Below are 20,405 nucleotides of genomic sequence, written 5' to 3'. Positions count from 1 at the left end.
TAGTCTTGAGCTTACCGTTGTTTTTTTACACAGAGTCACGTGTGTTTTACACAGAGTCAGAGTTTTCTAAATTATTTCACGGACATGAACTGTGTCTAGGTAATGTATTTTGCTCAACGCAGTTTCATTTAATTCCGAACATTTCTCTGAATTTTAACAAAGGAATAACAGGGTTACAGGTCCTAGTAATGTCTTTGTATCTTTTGCTCGTGCCTATGAGACTGGTTGCTAGCAGTTGTACACAATAGCGGAAGTTTTTTTTTTTTAATTTGTGGACCATTTCACGCACACGAATGGTGAATTGAAACTTATATGCTCACAATCATAACCTGTTGACGAAGCAAGAATGGATTTTTGAATTATATAACGAGTGTCGTATAATGGTTTTCGAGAAAATATCAAGATTATTTTAATTTTGTAATCCAATTGACGACCACTAATACCAAATAATGATCAAGATGTGATTAATCATGAATCAGTTAACGTCATATATTCGGTCCATAGACAATGTTCCTAGATTTGTGGATAAAATTATGAGTCAACAATTTTAGAGTTCGCGAATTGTCGGCGCGGGAAAAATGCATCGGCGGCGCGCCGCCGATCTACCGTTCGGCGTCGGCGTACGTTAAAAATTACCGACAGCGGAGGCGTGGCGCGGCGGCGCACAGGTCTAATTGGCACTGCGTATTAAAGAATGCTGCGGACATATAGAAAAAATATATTATCGATAGTCTTGATGCCCCTCGTTGTTTTGATTACACTTTATGTAGCGCATACCATAAAGTTAATTCTAAGTTTTGCTATCCTGCGTCCTTTCCTATATAGTTGTCCCGCTTTTATCTCGAAAATAACTGACTTCTTTAAGCCAGCATCTAAATCAGGAAACGAATTTCTGCGTATATCGACCGTTACAAAAAATGCGAGGTTTATCAGAAACTATGATTTCAGATTAAAGTAAGCTTGAGTGATTAAAGCCTTATGCTTCGAGAAATAAAACGTCCTATCTTCTTATTTTATTCACACTTTAAGGAAAAATTTGATTCAATTAGTTCATCGACCCACCAATTTGTACGCTTTTACTATCCATGATATGTGGTCATATTCATTTGTTGATAAAAACGTATAGTTCTGCATACATGATTCCTCCTGATAATTGAGGATGAAAAGCGCCAGAGTTCATTTCGATGGAAACACACTATCGTTCACGTATGGATGGAACATTACATACTTGAAAACGAACCGGTTTCTTTATGGTATTTGTACATGTATAGATTATTGCTCATATTTTTCTGTAGCTCCTTCATGCGAGAGAAACAGTTTGCGATAAACATCGCGAGATTCAGTTTAGTTGGCGCGTGATGGTGGTTGGATCCATAACGATTATCAAGAAGTGCTCGTCGTAGTTTAGAGTGATAGTTTTTGTTTTTCTTAATAATTTTGCACTTGCTTGTGTACTATCCGATTTTAAACGTTTAGCCTGTGTGTTAGTGATTTTACAATTTAAAAAGGTGAAACATAAAAATTTTCTTCATTGTTTGTTATATTCGGTGTTGTATTGTTAGTATATACATATAATTTCTACAAGTTTCAATTGTGAATGTGAGGAACACTGGAAAATCGGAAAGATACTAAAATAACAAGCAAAATGCCAAGAACTTCGTCTACAACGTAAGCACCTCATATTATTGCTATTGTTTTATGCTCGTACTAGGAAGATGATATGATTATCCGAATGCATTCAAATTGCCTTGCATGTAAATTAATCTATAGTGATCATTATATAAGCATTTTTATTCATGTGTTATCGAGTCGAGCTGTACATACGTGCAAAGAAAGTGATAGTATTGTGTTGGATATGAACGATCGAGTGCAGGTCTCTTCGTATTTAATAGTCACTTTTCAAGTTGCACTTCAAAACTTTCTAATATCCTATGCTGCTGCTCTAATATCTTTCGCTTATTCGTGGTTTATACTGACTTTGAGTGTTATTGCATAAATGTTATACAACCAATTGTTAATTGTTTTTAGAAAATGCTTAAATTTACGATTGATTTCTTGTATGCTCGTACTTCAAAGAAACTTTGGAGTGTTATTTCAGAGGTTTTGGTTTTCTTATTTCATTACTTATTTTTCATTAAGTGCGAATTTGAGACTTTCTTAGATACTTAGTGTTAAAAATATCAATCAATATATTAATCCTTGACTCTTTGATTCTAATACAAATATTGCAGCTTTTTTGTTTGCTAGTTGTACTGAAAGCTTATTTCTAGAAATCAATTTATTAAGCTGGTCGGAAATGTAAGTCAACCAAATCTTTTTTAATCGATTTGAGATTAATACTGCGTTTTTCAGCCATGTACCTAGAATATTTTTTTATTACATAGTTGTTTTTGTGTATCGATTTTCTGGCTATTTTCGGTAAATTTAATACTATGATATACGAAAGCAATGAAATTGAAAGACGGATAGGTATTCTAGAGTGAATCAGTTATAAACTTTGAACGGAAAACTACACTCAAGTAAAAGTTAACGTTATGCCTATTGATTTTACACATAGATCTTTACAATTGGGTCATTAGATGAGAAAAAAGTCGTTTTTTATTATTTACATCGATAAAGCTGATTTTCGTGATTGCAACAATGTTTTTTTTCCAACTCAGGAAATGTGAAAATAATATTAAAATTTAAAATAAAGAAATATGTTAACAGTCCGGATTTGACACTATAGGAAGGATTTGACATAACGAATTTCACGATAAATGATGCCCTGTCAGAAAAAATTAGGGCATGTTTTCTCGGTTTTCCCGGAGGGTTATTTTTATTTGACATAAACACCATCTATTGCATATAGTTTTTTTTTTCATTTTGGGTGTTGTCCTGATAGGCCAGATGTAAACGACCGCAGTTTTCCTATGTATGGTTGCCAAGTTTACATAAGATTTATTTTTAAACCCAAAAAATTGTTTTTACGTATTACAACGAAATTTTTTTTGAAATAATGTTATATTATGTATATTGGACCTAAAATTTATCGAATGGAATGGAAAACTATATATAGCTTAATGACCCAATTAACGGAGGCATATAGATACTATTTGCTGGCACATAAACCTAATATGTGTATTTACAAGAAATATTAATCTTACATTGAGTAAAAATTTTTGAAGTGGCCCCCCCCATTTTTCACAAAGTAGTGAATTTAGCAAAACATGTTTTAATTTTATTGTTTAGGTACCTCCAAACATCTTCATGAAACATTTTGTCGTTATTCGAAATATTTACAATAGTTTTAGTTAATTGAAAATTTATACACCTTTTTATTGTAATGTTTTTTACAGCCAAAGTTTACTTTCGAATTGCACCAAACTTCACCGGTGGTTCAACAAATGTTTAGTCTTGAAAATGTCAAAAAAAGGTTTAACTATTTCTACTATTTTTTGAACATTTTTTCAATACAATGCAGTTTTAAATGATTTTTTCACGCGATATTCATTCCGTTTAAGTTGTAAAATGTTGCATATATTATCAGCTTTTAATTCCAAGAAAAACATTTTTGAGCAACATAAGATTTTTAAAATATTTGATTTTTTGTGTTACGCGGCATGCGAAAAACAACGCGCGAGCGAAACAGTCACTGGTCGCCACGGCACGCTTGGACCAACATCGCATGAGCAAGTCGGTGGGAGCTCACTTCGACTCTGACTATATCAAATGCAAAGGTAGAGAATGAGTTTCGTTGCGATAGTCTTATCGATAATACCCAGTGCTTTTAATATAACAGTTTATTCATTACATATTTTTGAAAACAACATTTGTAATACATCCTGTGTCATCCGAAAATTTACCATCTAATTTACCTTCATCAATTGTTATTGCATTTCCAGGACAAGTTTTTTTTTGCTGAGAAGTGTGAATTTCATAGCGCAAAGTAGAGAATCAATATTTTAAAATAACTCTTCGTCCAATCAAATCATTGTAATTTTATTATAATTGTACAAACCGTTTAATGTATAATCAGTACAAACTAGCTCTATACGCGATAGTTTATTTATCGCTTCATTGAAGATCTGTTTTTGTTCACGTAGAGTAAAACAATTTCTTTTGCATATGTAAATATCAATTCGATTGTATATTTGCAATCCAAATTTGATTTATTTTAGTTTGTGCGTATCAACGGTTTTTCCCTCGCAAATTGGTTATGTTTTTTTATTTTATGCAAAGAATTACAGAAATTACAGAACTCTTCCGGGTGACCTATCAACCACAGAGACAGAACTATAACTTATTTCAACAATCGACAACGATGAAGTAATAAACAGTATATAGAAACAGTATGTATGTATCCAGTATAATAGCACTACCTGGTATCCTAAAAATGATTGATTGAGTCTTACGCCCTTTGTCAACCGAAACTCATCAATTCCAACTTTTATACTTGTATAAACGTGTCGCGGAAAGTACGGCAGGTTCGCTAGTGCAACGTTGGTCCAAGCGTGCCGTAGCGACCAGTGACTGTTTCGCTCGCGCGTTGTTTTTCGCATGCCGTATAACACAAAAAATCAAATATTTTAAAAACCTTATGTTTGCTTAAAATTTTTTTTCTTAGAATTAAAAGCTGACAATATATGCAACAGTTTAAAACTTAAACGGAATGAATATCGCGTGAAGAAACCATTTGAAACTGCATTTTATTGAAAAATTGTTTAAAAAATAGTAGAAATAGTTAACATTTGTTAAAACTTTTTTTAACATTTTCAAGACTAAACATTTGTTAAACCACCAGTTTGGTGCAATTCGAAATAAAACTTTGGCTGTAAAAATATTATAATAAAACGTTTTTAATCCACCTAACAGTGTGATGAGACATTTCTTATAACTCTTATCACTCTCTTCGGATATTATATCGATTGAGAATATGTAGAACTTGATGCTTCGCGATGTTTTTGATAACACACACTACATGGGATAGTGGCAGGACTCAGAGAATCGCTCAAATCAGCATAGGACAACATCAGTGCTAGAAATCTCAAACCAAATCAATGGGAAAGCGAAAAAATGGCCCATAAAGTAGACATACAAACGAATTATTGCTAATGCTCTGTTAATAAAATATCTAAATTCCTCAATCAATGCATTATGGTGGGAAACACTGAATTTTCCTAAAGGGGTTATATATTGCACTGAGCCAAAAAAATCGAATTTTTTTTGAATCGTTTTGAAGTTTATATTTTACTCAAATTTTCAAAGCGACTGAGAACTAAGAAATCAACGCTTTTTCTTGAAAAAAGCGATACTAGCAGTGACACCATTCAAAGAAAATCAACAGTGAATATTTCCAGATTTGGTTTTATTTCCTATTTAAGAACTATTGTGTTTTTTACATCCTAGATTGCATGATTCAGTGATCGACACCCAAAACTTCATAAAGTATTTGAAATTATTAAATTAAAATTTGTTTTTGCTATTGAAATTGACAAAATGATAGAATCGCCTTTTTGGCGATTGTTTACTTTTTCGGTCCCACCTATCAGCATTGAAGTATCGCCCTTAGGTTTTTTACAATAACTACCGTTCTACGCCACCGATTTCGTTCGTGTTTTTTCAATAGCGATCATTGTTACTATTAACAGCTGGTATCAGCTTCATAATCCTAAAATCCTAAAAAAAATACGAAAAAACAGTTTCGGCTCTAAACTGCTAGCAAAAAAGTATCGCCCTGTTTGTTTGCATGGAGCGTGGAGGGCGAAACTTTAAATAAACAAACAAAAATATAGTTTCGCCCGTTGTATTTTTTGCTGTAGTTTAAGAAAACAATATCGTAGAATACAAATTTTTAGGTTAATTTGTTGCGTTTCAAAGCCCTAATCCGCATGTATGAAAAAAGCTTTATGTTTACATTTGTAAGTATCGCCCTTTTCACAAAAAAGCGTTGAAATGAAATCGCAGCTCCTGATATCACGCTATCTCTGAAGTGCATGCGTGCATAGTTCTAATTTTTCCTTCGACATCGACTTTTTCTAAAGGTGACTTCCCAGTAGTATCCTTGATTTGAATTATTATCGCTAATCCAAAGAACAAATAAAAACCTCTCGAAAACGAACCGTTTGGGAAAATCATCATCATTACTGGAATTTTCATTTTCATGAAACTATTCGATAACTTCCGTCACTTGCGTTAATGCTCTGAAAATCGAGCGAAATCATCTTAGGGCACCAGCGGGTCTAATTCAGAGCTATCTGCGCGGCGAGTTAAATCTGTAAAGAATACTAAAAATTAATTTCTATTCCATAATTTCCAGTTCAGCAATTCGAGAGATCGTGCTCACCGCAAGCCATGAAAAATAGACTACGTTGTGAAGCGATAGTCACTATTTATAAAAAAATCACGGTTAAATAAAAAATAAAACTATTAAAAATTTTAAAAATAGTTTATAATTTTTACAAACTTATTAGGAAAAAATGTTTAATAAGCTTTTGTAATATTATGTAGGAAAAAAGCTGAAAATTTCAGTATTTTCTCTATCTGCAACATTTAAACCCATAAGTATACCAATTATTTGGTATACGAATTGGAATACGTTCGCCAAATTTTGGAAGAAGTCTATAAAATAACCCCTTGAAAATTACCTAAAAATTGTTGTAGTTCGATGCAATAAAAAACCCCAAAAATGAAATGTACCTATTAATATGAAACACAGTGAATAAGACATACAATAAAGACCCATTTTTATCAGTCTCATGGTGTATTTTAGGCTGACAAAATGGGGACATTAACTAAATCGGGCTTTTTTTTCCTTTATAATAAACTGAAGCTGTTAAAATATTCTTGCCGCCCCTTGATGTAGTCTGATAACTATTTCTGATTATGATGACTTTTTATTTTTGCACATTTCCATCTTCATGATAAGGAAAACATGCTCAAGAATGGATTTACTCGAATTCAGTCTTGTTCGTCTGCTAGAGCCCATCAAACATATGTTCATATTTGGCTGATAAAATCGGGATTTCAATGTATTATAATAGATATACAGCATTAGAAGAGGTTTCTTGTGAACGAGTGTAGAACGACTTTTTTTCTACTTACTTGAAGTCAGCGGCGAAGCTAGAAATTCGGTTTGGTGGGGGTTTGGTGAAAATCGATCTTACTGTCCAAACGGAATAATTCCGAAACCGTAATTTTTGAAGCTTTAAAATTATGCAGAATTAATTTTTCAGAAAATAGTAACAGAGTTCGTGTCTTTAGCGAATTTGTTGAGACTTTATTGTAGTCATGAATGAGAAATCGTCATTTTTCATAAATTTCTCTCTACATTCGGAAAGTGTTTTCCTCGTTATTAATCATATTACGTTTTCGTCTCAACTCGACGCATTTCCAAAATAAAAACCTGTTTTAATCCACCTAGTGGTGCAATTGTGCTTTACTCATTTATCCAGACTACGATTCCATGGCTGGTTATGTTCAATACAATGGTGGAAATGAATATTACATGTCTAGTACGATTTGCACATACATACAATGGATCGAAAGCCACGATCTTGAGATACTATGTGATACTGAAACATCGCTTGAAACCAGCGGCGGATCATGGAGAAAGATCCGGGATGTCCGGGTCCTGCCGAAAATTTTCAACTTGTTAAGAAATTTTAAACTAGTTTTAATTTTAAAGTAGCAACCCCTCACTGCATACTCCTTCCGGGTTGGTATGATTGACGATTTTTAGAGTGATTGCATAACCTTTCTATATGAGAAAGGCAAAAATGTACCAAAGTCCAAAAAAGTCAATTTTTGTCAAACATTATTTTTTTCGAGTTTACATCAATTCTGAATGTTTCATGCATTTTAAAGTCATTTGGCATCGAAAATACAAATTTGATTTTGAAAATTTTTCATTTCAGTTTATATGGGAATTTACTGTGTGGTTGCACTCTTCAACTCGTAACTCCGGAACCGGATATCCAATCAATAGAAAATTCAATAGCAGCCGATGGGACGGTTGTACCTTTCATTTGAGACTAACTTTGTGCAAATTGGTCCAGTCATCTCTGAGAAACAGAGTCACATTTTTTTCCACGTACACAAATACATACTAGGGTGGGGCATTGTTATATGGAAAAACGTAATCATAACCGAATCAACCGAGCACAGCACTTTTTTGATTCCATTTGGGGTCCCAAACATCTGTGCAAAATTTGGGGTCGATTGGATTTGACCCGGCGTAGCGCATTGCGTTTGAAATTTGTATGGAAATTAGCATGGGAAAACCGACTTTTTTGCATTTTCAATTTTACAGAATACAATTCTACCTGCAGTATACCAACAATTAGATAGAAGTGTAGTCCAGGATATACTGAACAACTTTGCCGAAGGATGCATGGTGCTAGAATGTCTCCACAACAAGTTATAGCTGTTCAAAGTTCGATAGATCGAATTAATTGCCAAAAATCATTTTTTTGCCAACACTGCAGGTGTACCAATGATATTTCATATAGCATACCAAAAGAACATCATATACTTTAGATTTCCACATTGGTATGTTTGGATGAATTATTTAAAAGCCTTAGCTCAATTTCATGGGTGTAGGTAATTTTGCAATAGGGCGTAGTGAGGTAAGAGGGAGGGGGGGGGGGGGGTGTAGGCTCCAACATATAGAAATTCTAACTGAAATAACAAATCTTGTCGAGTTGAAATGTTCAGATGAATTATTTTAAAACATTTGCCCAATGTCCTATGCATAATAGTAACGATGAAACCAAACATACTGCATCCCTCTGCATTGACTTTATATCAATGTAAGTAAAGTTGCAGATTGAATCAACTGATGCCGAGTTGATATGTCAGAGGAATGCATTGATCATATTTCAATTTAATACACACTAAGATTTGATAGGATGCTCTTTTCGATGTTGTTCTATCACCTGCAGTAATAATTGCTGTTGAACTGGGGCTCTTGTGGATTGTGTAAATGTTGTAAAATAATTCATCTGAATATTCCAACTCGATAAGATTTCAGTTATTTCAGTTCGAATTTCCATATTTAAAAGTCTCCCCCCCCCTCTCCCCTCACTACGCCCTATTGATAAACTACTTATGCCCATGAAATTGAGCTAAGGCTTTTGAATAATTCATCAAAACATACCAATGTGGTAAATCTAAAGTATATGATGTTATTTTGGTATTCTTTATGAAATATTATTGGTACACCTGCAGTGTTGGCAAAAAAAATGATTGTTGGCAATTAATTCGATCTATCGAACTTTGAACAGCTATAACTTGTTGTAGAGACATTCTAGCACCATGCATCCTTCGGCAAAGTTGTTCAGTATATCCTGGACTACACTTCTATCTAATTGTTGGTATACTGCAGGAAGAATTGTAGTCTGTAAAATTGAAAATACAAAAAAGTAGGCTTCCCCATACTAATTTCCATACAAATTTCAAACGCAATGCGCTACGCCGGGTCAAATCCAATCCACCCCAAATTTTGCACAGTTATTTGGAACCCCAAATGGAACCAAAAAAGTGCTGTGCTGAAAAAGCGATCATTTTGCCCCACCCTAATACATACACACACAGACATTTTCCGATCTCGACGAACTGAGTCGATTGGCACATGACACTCGGCCCTCCGGGTCGGCATTAGATTGACGAATTTTAGAGTGAATGAGAAAGGCAAAGACATTTTTAGCAAATGTTGAAAGTTATGCATTTTTTTGGTGAGCAGTTCTATGTTTCATAGACATTAAATCAATTTTAACTTAGCTTCCTATTAAATAAAGACCCTTATTACAGTGCATCTCTACAAAAGCGAGCTCAATTTGAAAAGAAATCTGAGGATTATGATTGATTACAGAACTCTGGAATTTTCTATTGGAATGTTTTCAGGCAGGAATTTGATATTGATGCTATTAGACAACTGTTAAATCAAGACCAATAGTTCAGTTACATATCAGGACCCCATTCCGACAATTTATCAAAAGTCCACATGATGTTTACAACAACAGGTTATCAATGTTCGGATCAGATAATTGTTATTGTAATATTGAATTAAATCAGTCAGCATCAATAAATTTTCAACTTCAATGCAATTTTTTTTTGGGTGGGGTGGGGGGTGTGGGGGTTGTATATTGTTAAACCCCGAAACCTTCTCTTGGCTACGCAGTTGCTTGGAGTTATTTATTTCGCTTTTTATTTTCCGATATGTTTCAGATCGATCCGATGGTTATAAGTTAGAAATATTGCAGTCAGAAGGTTCGCACAAATGAACATTTTTGCACTGATAAGCCATCAAGTTCCTTCCAGACAACTTGGAAGTGTTCGGTGAATATTTCTAGCGGTTGTAGATAGAAGAATGAAATGCAAAATTCGTTTTATCGAAATAATGTTTGGCTTATTTCAATGGATTATTACTATATTGAACAATAAATAGGCGAAAAAAAGTAATCCACAAACAACAAGCCATAACTTTTAAAGTATTCAAAATAGATATTTGAAGTCTTCAGTAAAGTTATTCGCAAAAGTAAGAGCTACAAATTTGCTGAAGGCATCATTTCGATATAATCACTTCCAAGAAAATTTATGAAAATATCTCACTCATAGGGGGATTAATCAGCAAAAGCACAATACCAAAAGAAAGGGTATATAGCCTCCATTAAATTCTCCGAAAACACTATTGACCTAAAATAAGCCGTTTTGGCGTTAATAATAAATTACACGTTTTTGGTCATTTTTCTGGCAATGGGAAACGATAAAAATTTTTCGTCCGTATTTAATGGTTAATATCTCTTTTGATAATAGTCCAATTTCAACAATCTATAGCTTGTATAGGTATTCGTATAAGCTGTCTAAAAATATATAAAATGTTTATCTTTGTTGTCAATTTCGGCAGATAATTAAAAAAACTGCAAAAAACGCCATTTTTACACATTCAAACATTCATATCTTGGAAACTAAACATCACAATCAAAAACAAATTAATAGCGTTCTTACTGTTTGATAGGTCTTTCATTTAAAATTGGTTTGGATAAGATCGGTTCAGCCATTGCTGAGAAACACGAATGGGAGTTGGTCCGTTACATACACACACACAGACACGCACACACAGACATTGTCCCAAATCGTCGAGCTGAGTCGATTGGTATATAAGATTCGGCCCTCCGGGCCTCGGAAAAAATCTTGAAAGTTTGAGCGAATTCTATACATTTCTTTTATAAGAAATGTAAAAAGGTGTATAAATTTTCCATTAACTAAAACTATTATAAACATTTCGAATAACGATAAAATATTTCATGTAGATGTTTAGGGGTACCTAAACAATAAAATTGAAATATGTTTTGCAAAATTCACCACTTTGTGAAAAATGGGGGGGCCACTTCAGAAATTTTTACTCATTCACATTTCGTAACTATAAGGCACATAAAACCCGATTCTATAACAATATGCACATATAACTTATGTGTGTGCATACATAGTTTATACAGTTGACACATAGAAGGTATGTGTGCGCGTGATAACAATAGCATTTCTTCTTCATATGGATTTTAAGTGGTGTGAAGCAAATAGAATTAACGTTTGGATTTTTTTCAGTGTAGAACTTGGCAGGCTCATATGGATATGATCGAAAGGAAATATGAAGAATACTTTGCCTTCTGCTCATGTGCTGAATTGGGCGTTGCACCCAAGTCTACCGCATGGTCATTGATAGAACATAACATAACTTAAGTTCTAAAATTTTCTCTAATGTGTGCAACATGTTAATGGGGCGGTACTCTTCGGCTTTATCCGTCCCAGTAACTTTGGGAACAGGAATCACAAGTGATTCCTTCCAAACTGTCGGAACGTGCCCAGTTTGTAGCGATTCATTTACAAGGTCCAGCAGATCGTGTCCGATGACATGAAAGCAATCCTGTATCACTTTTGCGTTGACATTATCCATACCAGTCGATTTTCCCAAAGAAATGTTATGTTCTATCAGTGACCATTCCCTATTCCCCAGCGAATTTTCTACCGATTTTAACAAACTTGATTTCAAATGAAAGATACAGTATTATCATTGAATGCTGCTGCATTTCATTCGGTTCTGACTTGGTTCCGGAGTTACAGGTTGGTTAGTAAGGCTACACTGGAAATTCCCATATAAATCATGCCAATCGTAATACCTGAGGCTAAAAATATTAAATAATATCTAAATGAGATGAAGGATTTCTGACGCAACTTCCACTCCCACTCTCCTAACACTCCCAACCCCCTCCACTTCCAAACCCATTCCACCAACATTTAAAAATATAATCACATGAAGATAACATTGAACTGATGCTGATTAAGCTAATTAAATATTATACTTTTTTGTTTAAAGTGAGTCAGCGTCTACTTTCATGGTAGTCGTGGGATACGTGCTAGAATGTAATAGACATTTTGACAATTTCATTAAATAAAACCAGCTATTGAGTCATAGTTTGGATAAATGAGAAAGGCATAATCGCACCACTCGGTCGATTAAAACAGGTTTTTGTATTTCACAATCAGTATTATAAACACCTTACGGCACTCCAAGAGGATTGCCGAGTAGACTAGATACAAAATCGTTGAAACAAGTTTTCTTAGTTCTATCAGATAAATAGTTCTTGAACCACTTATGTGTTATCCCTCCGATACCAAATCGCTCTAAAGTTTTCAAAATTAAAAGTCTCGAAATTGTCTGAAAAGCGCGTTTCAGATCCAAAAATACAGCAAAAACAGTCTCTTTGACCTCGATTTTCTCTTTCCATTTTACTAACACTAGATTCAAAGCGGTTTCGCAAGAGTGTCCCTCTCGGTATCCCGATTGCTCCGGAATTACCAATTTATTATTACACATATAACCCATCAGCTAGTCCTTAACAACAAGTTCTAAAATTTTCTCTAATGTGTGCAACATGTTAATGGGGCGGTACTCTTCGGCTTTATCCGTCCCAGTAACTTTGGGAACAGGAATCACAAGTGATTCCTTCCAAACTGTCGGAACGTGCCCAGTTTGTAGCGATTCATTTACAAGGTCCAGCAGATCGTGTCCGATGACATGAAAGCAATCCTGTATCACTTTTGCGTTGACATTATCCATACCAGCCGATTTTCCCAAAGAAAAACAAATCTCTTTCAATTGTTCGAACGTGATTGGGTGAAATTAGGGTTGCTACCTCTGGAGATGCTTTGACCCGGAGATTTTCACTGACCTGGAGGGTGGTGAATTTTGAGTGGAACGAGACAGAAATTGGAACCAAAGCGATTGCTCGGCATTTTAGAGCACTTTAATCGCTTTTTATAACTATGTTAAAGTAAAGCTGTAAATTTTTAACGTTTTAAAATTGTTTTATCGGTTTAATCTGGTGTAGTATTTCACTTCCCCGCCTAAGTGTCAACAATACAAAAGCACCAGCTACTCTCACTGTGGACAATAATTCGCACGAGCACAACTAACAGGAAAAGGAGGCAGGGCTGCGGCATCACATGGGAAGCACTATGTTGTGTCGGTTATTCATTACCAGAGGGCGCAACAAAATGGCAGAACAGGGGGCAACCCCCTACCCAACACACAAGGGTCGTTGCAGGAGTAGTAACAATACCGGAAGAACTCGTTTGATGTTGACCTAGTAAGTTGGATTAGAAAAAATCTGCCATACCTTGGTACAGCTGGTGATAAGCACCACTAAAAGTGATTAGGTAAAATTTGCAGCAGCAAACCCGGAGAAATTGATGCAAAACCCGGAGGTCCGGGGATCGATCCAGAAAACCGGAGACTCCGGGTCAAACCCGGAGGGGTGGCAACCCTAGGTGAAATCCATCAAATCTACAGTTAATATTAATCGGCTGTGTTATTTCCACAGGTTCACTGACCAGCTCAATACTTTGATTGATCAGTTGCACACTTTTAACGAAATAACTGTTCAATTTCTCAGCTATTAGTTGCTCAGATTGTTCTTCTACCCCGTTAAAAGTTATGGACTGCGAGGAACTAGGTTTAGGTTTAATTAAATCTTTAGGATTTTCCATAACTCTTTGCTGTTGTTTTGATGTTGATCGATCTCCCTTTGAATGTACTCACATTTGGTCTTTTTCAAAGCTCGTGAATAAATATTTCGCGCATGCCTGTACCCATTCCAAAGACGTTCACTATTAATTCTGCAAAATTTCTTGTACTTTTTATCCCTTTTACGTTTCAGGCGCAAAAGATCTAAAGAGTACTAGCTGTTCAAATTATTTAAATTAACATACTTTTGAGAAACTAAACTATTGTACACTCTTTTAACATGTTAGTTAGAACAGCTGCCTTGTTATCCAAATTTCCAATCAATTCCGTAAAATCCAGACTTCTCGAAACCAGTTGAGACATGGCTTGTTTCGAATATCTTTTCCAGCACTTAATTTTAACTTTATCCTCCTCACGGTTAGGTTCATTCTCCAGCAAAGTTGAAATTGTCTCATGATCTGAAATTTTACAATCGGCCTCTACATACGAATGAACCCCATCAAAATTGGAATACACGTGATCTATCAATGTTCTACTGTGTCTGGAAATTCTTGTAAACTCACTAACCGTTTGCTTGAAATTGAAAAACTGAGCCAACTGCTTCAACTGATTCGAATTTTGATCGTTGAGCCAATCAATATTGAAATCGCCCGAAATTACATTAAGTTTGCTTAAATCAACGAAACTCTCCCACCAGTTTTCTAAAATTTCCAAAAACCGTCCATCGCTTGAACTAGGAGAATGGTATACTACTGCAATGTTTCCCATCTGCATGCCTCTTTCAACTGATATACCCAAGATCCAATTATTATCAACTGCTTCGTTTAACCGAACGTTGAATTTAATCGATTCTTTGGCGTAAATAGCAACCCCACCAGTATGTCTGGAATGGGATAGGCAAAAAGCAACTATACTGATCAAATGCATCAGCTTCAACTATATGTGTTTCTGATAGAAAAAAACCAACAATGGATGTTTGTTTTCTACAAGATGTCGCATTGCAACAAAGTTTGTAGATAACCCAGCTATATTTAAACATAATATTTCAGACAGCCTCCCGTTGGTTAGTTGCTATTCACTTGTCAAAACGTTGCTTTTTTCGATTCTAACAGTCTCCGATATACTGAATACTGCTTACTAAATGCCGCATGGTTTACGTCCAAATTCATTTTGCGTTCACTATTCTTTTTAATACAATTTACGCATTTAAAATCAGTTGACGAGAATTCAGATGTTCTATGTGCTCCATTACATCTGGAGCATGTTTCTTTATTTCCGCATCCCGTACTCTTATGATCAGATTTTCCACAGTTAAAGCAGCGCAGCACGTTAAAGGCCTCTAAAACAGAACGTCTATCCCAACTAATGTTCACCGGTATGATTTTGTTGCAGACATTTATCAATGCCAAACCACCTTGTATTCCTCCGATAACATATTTTGGCAAGATATAATTATAATATCACACCACAAGTGCAACAATCAAATCTGAAATTGTTTGTTAAAATCATATAAATGACACAAGCGACTTGGAAAGTTCTACAAAAAAAACATTCTGTTATAAATATCTCGTTATCTCATGTAGAGGAAAACTTGTTCAGAAAATTAAGGCCTAGCCCATGGAAGACCAAATAGTTTTAACCAATATTCATGAAATAATATGTAACATGTTTAGATTTGGATTCCGGAATATCTCTCCATAACATTCGTGTAACATCGGATACTCACGATGGTTATCGGTAAAAGGGATTACTTACAACATACAGAGTAACAATGACACAACATACTGTAAATAAAGAACAATACCAAACAAATGCATCATACATATTGTTCATTAATTTATACCACTGGAAACAAAATAATGATAGTTATTACTATAATAACACATTCTGTGCCCATTTCAAACTATACTTAAGCCAACAACTCCAGTAAAGATACTGTACTTCAAAATTGTTGCAATTTTGGAATTCAGAAATAATAAATGTACATGTTCGGCCTAGTGGAAGATCGCAGCAATCGTCGTCTGCAGGTGCAAGTAATTTTCGCCATCTGTGAAATATTTAGTTGTCTTTCAGTTTTGATAAATGTCTGCAACAAAATTGTGGACACATAGAAGGCATGTGTGCGCGTGATAACATTAGCATTTCTTCTTCATATAGATTTTAAGTGGTTTGAAGCAAATAGAATTAACGTTTGGATTTTTTCAGTGCAGGGCTATTATGAAATAAAAACGCTTGTAAGAACGTGGCCAGGTTTGTGGAGATGAGCGGCTCTACGTCATTGTAGATCGTGGCGAGGTCTGATATAACAATGGATGTACTCAATTCTGCAACTCCATCTACGATTTGCACAGTTGTTCGTGCTATGCTATGGTATGCTATGTTCGTTAGCGCTGCCTAGTGGCAGTATCCTAAACAAACCTACTTTGTAGTTTTGAAATCCTAAGCAACTTTACCGAAAATATCGACCTGCTAAAAATCAGGAACTTTATATAGAGTAGGTGGAAGTAATAATGGGCCATGCATAATTGACGTAGCTTTTTGGCGGGTATGGAGGGGGTATACCAAATTTATGACGAAGTGTGACGAGGGAGGATAGTAGGGTCAGAAGTTGTGCGATTGATTAGAGAAAACAATTTAGTGTTCCTCCATTCCTAACAGAAATAAAGTTGAATTCACGTAAGCTACTTTTCACGCGGTTTTTAATGTGGTTTGGTTTTCGTGATTCGTGGAATTGCAAACACGCGAAAATAGATTTTGTATGCGGATCTAACTTGCTACATTAGTTATCTAATCTTTCTAGCTATAGTAGACTTAAAGCTGAATTAAATTTTAACTTCGGCTTCAACCAAACAAAATTTAGCAACTTCGTTAAACGTATACTTGTTAGAATCATTGTAAGCTGCAGGATTGTGAACTGAGAGAATTTCTCTTCTTGGTCCATGACATATAAAATTCCAAACAAAACTATCAACACTATATTTGTCATGAAATGGGCTTATTTTGCACGCAATTTGCTGTTATAATGAAAATGTTGATAAAATCCGTCAAATATTTTGTAAGGACATATATTTAAAAGAATTGTGAAACATATTTTGTTTTATTACCCCGCAGCATTACGGAGGGGGGGGGGGGGGGGGGTTGGTAAGTTGGGCAATGGTACAGGGGGAGGTTCAATTTTTTTAGACAAAATGGTACGAGGGGGAGGGAGGGGTTGAAAATCGTTGAAAAAGCTACGTCATTTGTGTTCGGCCCCTAATATGCTCAGTGACGCTGCCTCGCGACAGAATCCCAAACAATCCGACGTACCACCTTGTAGCTTTTAATCATACGAGCTACTTTGCCGAAGGCACACCTTCGAAAAAATCGGCAACTAGAGGTACAGTAGGTTGGAAAAATTGCATGTTCACTAACGGCGTCTAGTGGTAGAATCTAAGATAACGTATTGCATCTCGTTGGATTTGATCTTTTGAGCAATTATGCTGATCCATCCTGCTAAGAAATGATGAACTTGAGGTACAGTAAGTCAACCTATATGTATGCCATCTAGTACACCCTAGTGGCAGTATCCCGAACTATTTGGTATACCACTTAGTAGATTTTTTAGCTCCTGAACAACTTAACCGAAGACACAGACCTGCCAAAAGTCAGATATGAGATACAGTTGCTCGCAAAATTTTGATGCTCGCTAGCACCGCCGGGCGGTAGAATTTCGACATTCATTCACTCATCCAATGTGCATAATGTGCTGCCAAGTTTGCAGAAGAAAGCAGTGTTATAAATGATCAGGATCACGAAATATTCTAAAGACAAGCGGTAAAATTACCTGTGTTGTACAAAATACAAACCACGAGTGCTTGTGCTACAACATTTGCGCGAATGATGGAGGGTTGAGACAAGATGCTTTTAGCTATGTGGAAGCTTCGTTACAGTCGACTGCAAATGATACGAATGTTTTTGCAGCAGAGATGATAATATCACGACAGAAAATTGACATCCGCATGTAGAATTGAAAGATTTATACAGGATTGGAGCGATGCTATAATGAGTTGCATATCAGGTTTACAATTCTGGTAGCTTATCTGTAGAGTATGATCTTCTCTATTGTTTATACGTAGTTTGTTTATTTGTTGTGCCGTCACCAACAGGCCCCTTGGCCCCAATGGTGGTTACTAAAACTAATTACATTTTAGAATACCCATTATTTTAGATTTTATCGAATTCCTTGTCAGGTTGAAGTCAAAAGCCGTGGCCACACTGTTAAACACACGCTGGAGTCCGGTACCAGCACTCTGGCGCCCATAGTTTGTTCTCCTGAACGGGACTCGCAGAAGAGAGTTATTGCGCAGAGCTCGAACGCGAGCTTGAAGATCGAGGCGTCCGAGGATTGTAGGGCAATCCACCCTGGCAGACAGTAAGTCCGAGACGAACAGGGCTCGAGAGCAGTCCCTCCGGATGCTTAGAGTATCGACCTGTATTAACTGACAACGGTTTTCGTAGCTCGGCAGTTGAAATCTGTTTTGCCAATGAAGATGTCGGAGTGCAAAGAGTATGAACCGGTGTTGGACGGTCTCGATTCTGTCGACACCGTTCTGGTAGTAAGGGTTCCAAACAGCAGAGCAATATTCCAGTGTTGAGCGAACCATCGAGCAATAGAGAGATTTTAAACAGTATACGTCCTTGAAATTTTTCGCTATTCGGAAGATGAACGCAAGCTGTCTTGATACCTTATCCACAATGGATTATGTATGTTGTTTGAACGTTAGTGCCGAATCCATGATGACTCCGAGATCCTTGATGTTAGAGTGTTTGGGAATACTCGAGTCGACGAGATGGTAGTTAAACTGAATCGGATGGCGTTTCCGCGTGAACGTAACGATTGAGCATTTACTTGGGTTTAAAACCATTCTGTTTCGATCACACCACGTACTAAAGCTCTCCAATTCACTCTGAAGAAAATCGGCATCGGTTTTATCACGTATTTGTCGAAACATTTTCATGTCGTCGGCAAAAGAAAGGCGGGGTCCTTGTAATTTGATGTTGACGTCATTAAAATAGAGGAGGAATACTGGACTGGACCGAGATAGCTTCCTTGTGGGATGCCGGATGTAGCGAAGAATGGTGTAGATAGATAGTCCTTAATGCTGATTTGGAGTTGCCTTCCATCGAGGTAGGAACGAAACCAGCGCAGTAGTTGTCCATGAATACCGAGTTTGTCCAGCTTCGCTATTGCGATATCATGATTGATTTTGTCGAAGGCCGCATATAAATCCATGTAAATAGCATCGGTTTGCAATCCGTCATCGAATCAATCGAGTACATATGTTGTGAACGAGAGCAGGTTGGTCGTTGTCGATCGTTTAGGCATAAAACCGTGTTGGTCGTCTGCAATGTACTGTTTGCAGTGAAAGAAAAGAGGGTCTAAAACAACCAGCTCGAATAGTTTTGACACTGCACTTAAACGCGAGATTCCCCGATAATTGTCAATGTTCGATTTGTTTCCTTTTTTGTGAACTGAAAACATGTGCGCTGCTTCCAGCAGGAAGGGAATGTTCCAGTAGTGAGTGATAGCACAAAGACTCGCCGAAGTGGTTCAAGAAGCCCGCTGATACACTTTTTGACAAAAATCGAGGGAACGCCATCTGGACCCGGGGAACTAGATGCTTTCAGCTTGGGATTTGCTGCAAGAATGGCACCATTATCGACACAAATTCGGTTGATGGTTCGTCCTAGAGAAAGAGTTAGATTTGTAGCGGCAGCGACTTGTTGTGGGGAAAGGCTGTCGTCGGAAAAAACGCTTGAAAATTTGTCGGAGAACAATTGGCAAATTTCCTTAGTGTCGGTGCCTAAAACTCCATTTAATGACATACAAGATGGTAACCCGGATTCTTTTCGCTGCTCGTTCACATATTTCCAAAACGACTTCGGCTTGGATTTCAGTTGACATTCGACGTTTCGCTGGTATCTAATAAAGGCACGTCTGCTTTTCTGTTTGTATTCGTGGTTGAGTTGAAAGTAGTGGTTTCGTAATGCAAGTGTCTTATGCTTCGAAAATTTCTTAAATGCAGCTCGTTTGGCAGTTTTTAATCGTCTAAGCACTGTTGATTGCCAGGGAGGGTGTTGATTTGTGCTGATTGTTCGTTTTGGAACATGACGGTCGATTAGGTAGTTAAGAATATTAGAAAACGTCATCGCTGCTTCGTTCGCGTCATTATTGTTAAGATTTTCGTCCCAGTTTATATCCAACAGCATTCTAACGTTGTTGTCGTAGTCAGCGTTTTTAACATCGTAGACGATAGAGCTTGAGACGTCTTCAAAATTCACTCCTAGGTTTACAGCGAGTACAAGATGTAGTGGGGGATGATGGCACACATGCTGAACTAAAGGTGTCGGAGCGGCGCAGCAG

General features: G+C 36.3%; 1 protein-coding gene across 2 annotated transcripts in view; it reads left to right on the top strand.

The window, feature by feature from the left end:
• The first annotated feature begins 1,335 nt into the window (after window positions 1–1,335).
• Window positions 1,336–20,405, top strand: part of LOC131689155 (transmembrane ascorbate-dependent reductase CYB561) — a 148,940-nt gene continuing 129,870 nt past the window's right edge. Inside the window, exon 1 of one of the 2 annotated variants that reach the window (XM_058974035.1) lies at window positions 1,336–1,668. In XM_058974035.1, the coding sequence (XP_058830018.1) occupies window positions 1,646–1,668 (23 nt within the window). In that variant the 5' untranslated portion in view covers window positions 1,336–1,645. The remainder of the gene's footprint in view (window positions 1,669–20,405) is intronic. The other variant, XM_058974034.1, reaches the window with a different exon arrangement.

The sequence above is a fragment of the Topomyia yanbarensis genome, chromosome 3 (genome assembly GCF_030247195.1).
Source record: "Topomyia yanbarensis strain Yona2022 chromosome 3, ASM3024719v1, whole genome shotgun sequence".
In the NCBI taxonomy this organism is placed as follows: domain Eukaryota; kingdom Metazoa; phylum Arthropoda; class Insecta; order Diptera; family Culicidae; genus Topomyia; species Topomyia yanbarensis.
Note: the sequence above shows the minus strand (reverse complement) of the source record. Positions and strands in the feature narration are given on the sequence as shown.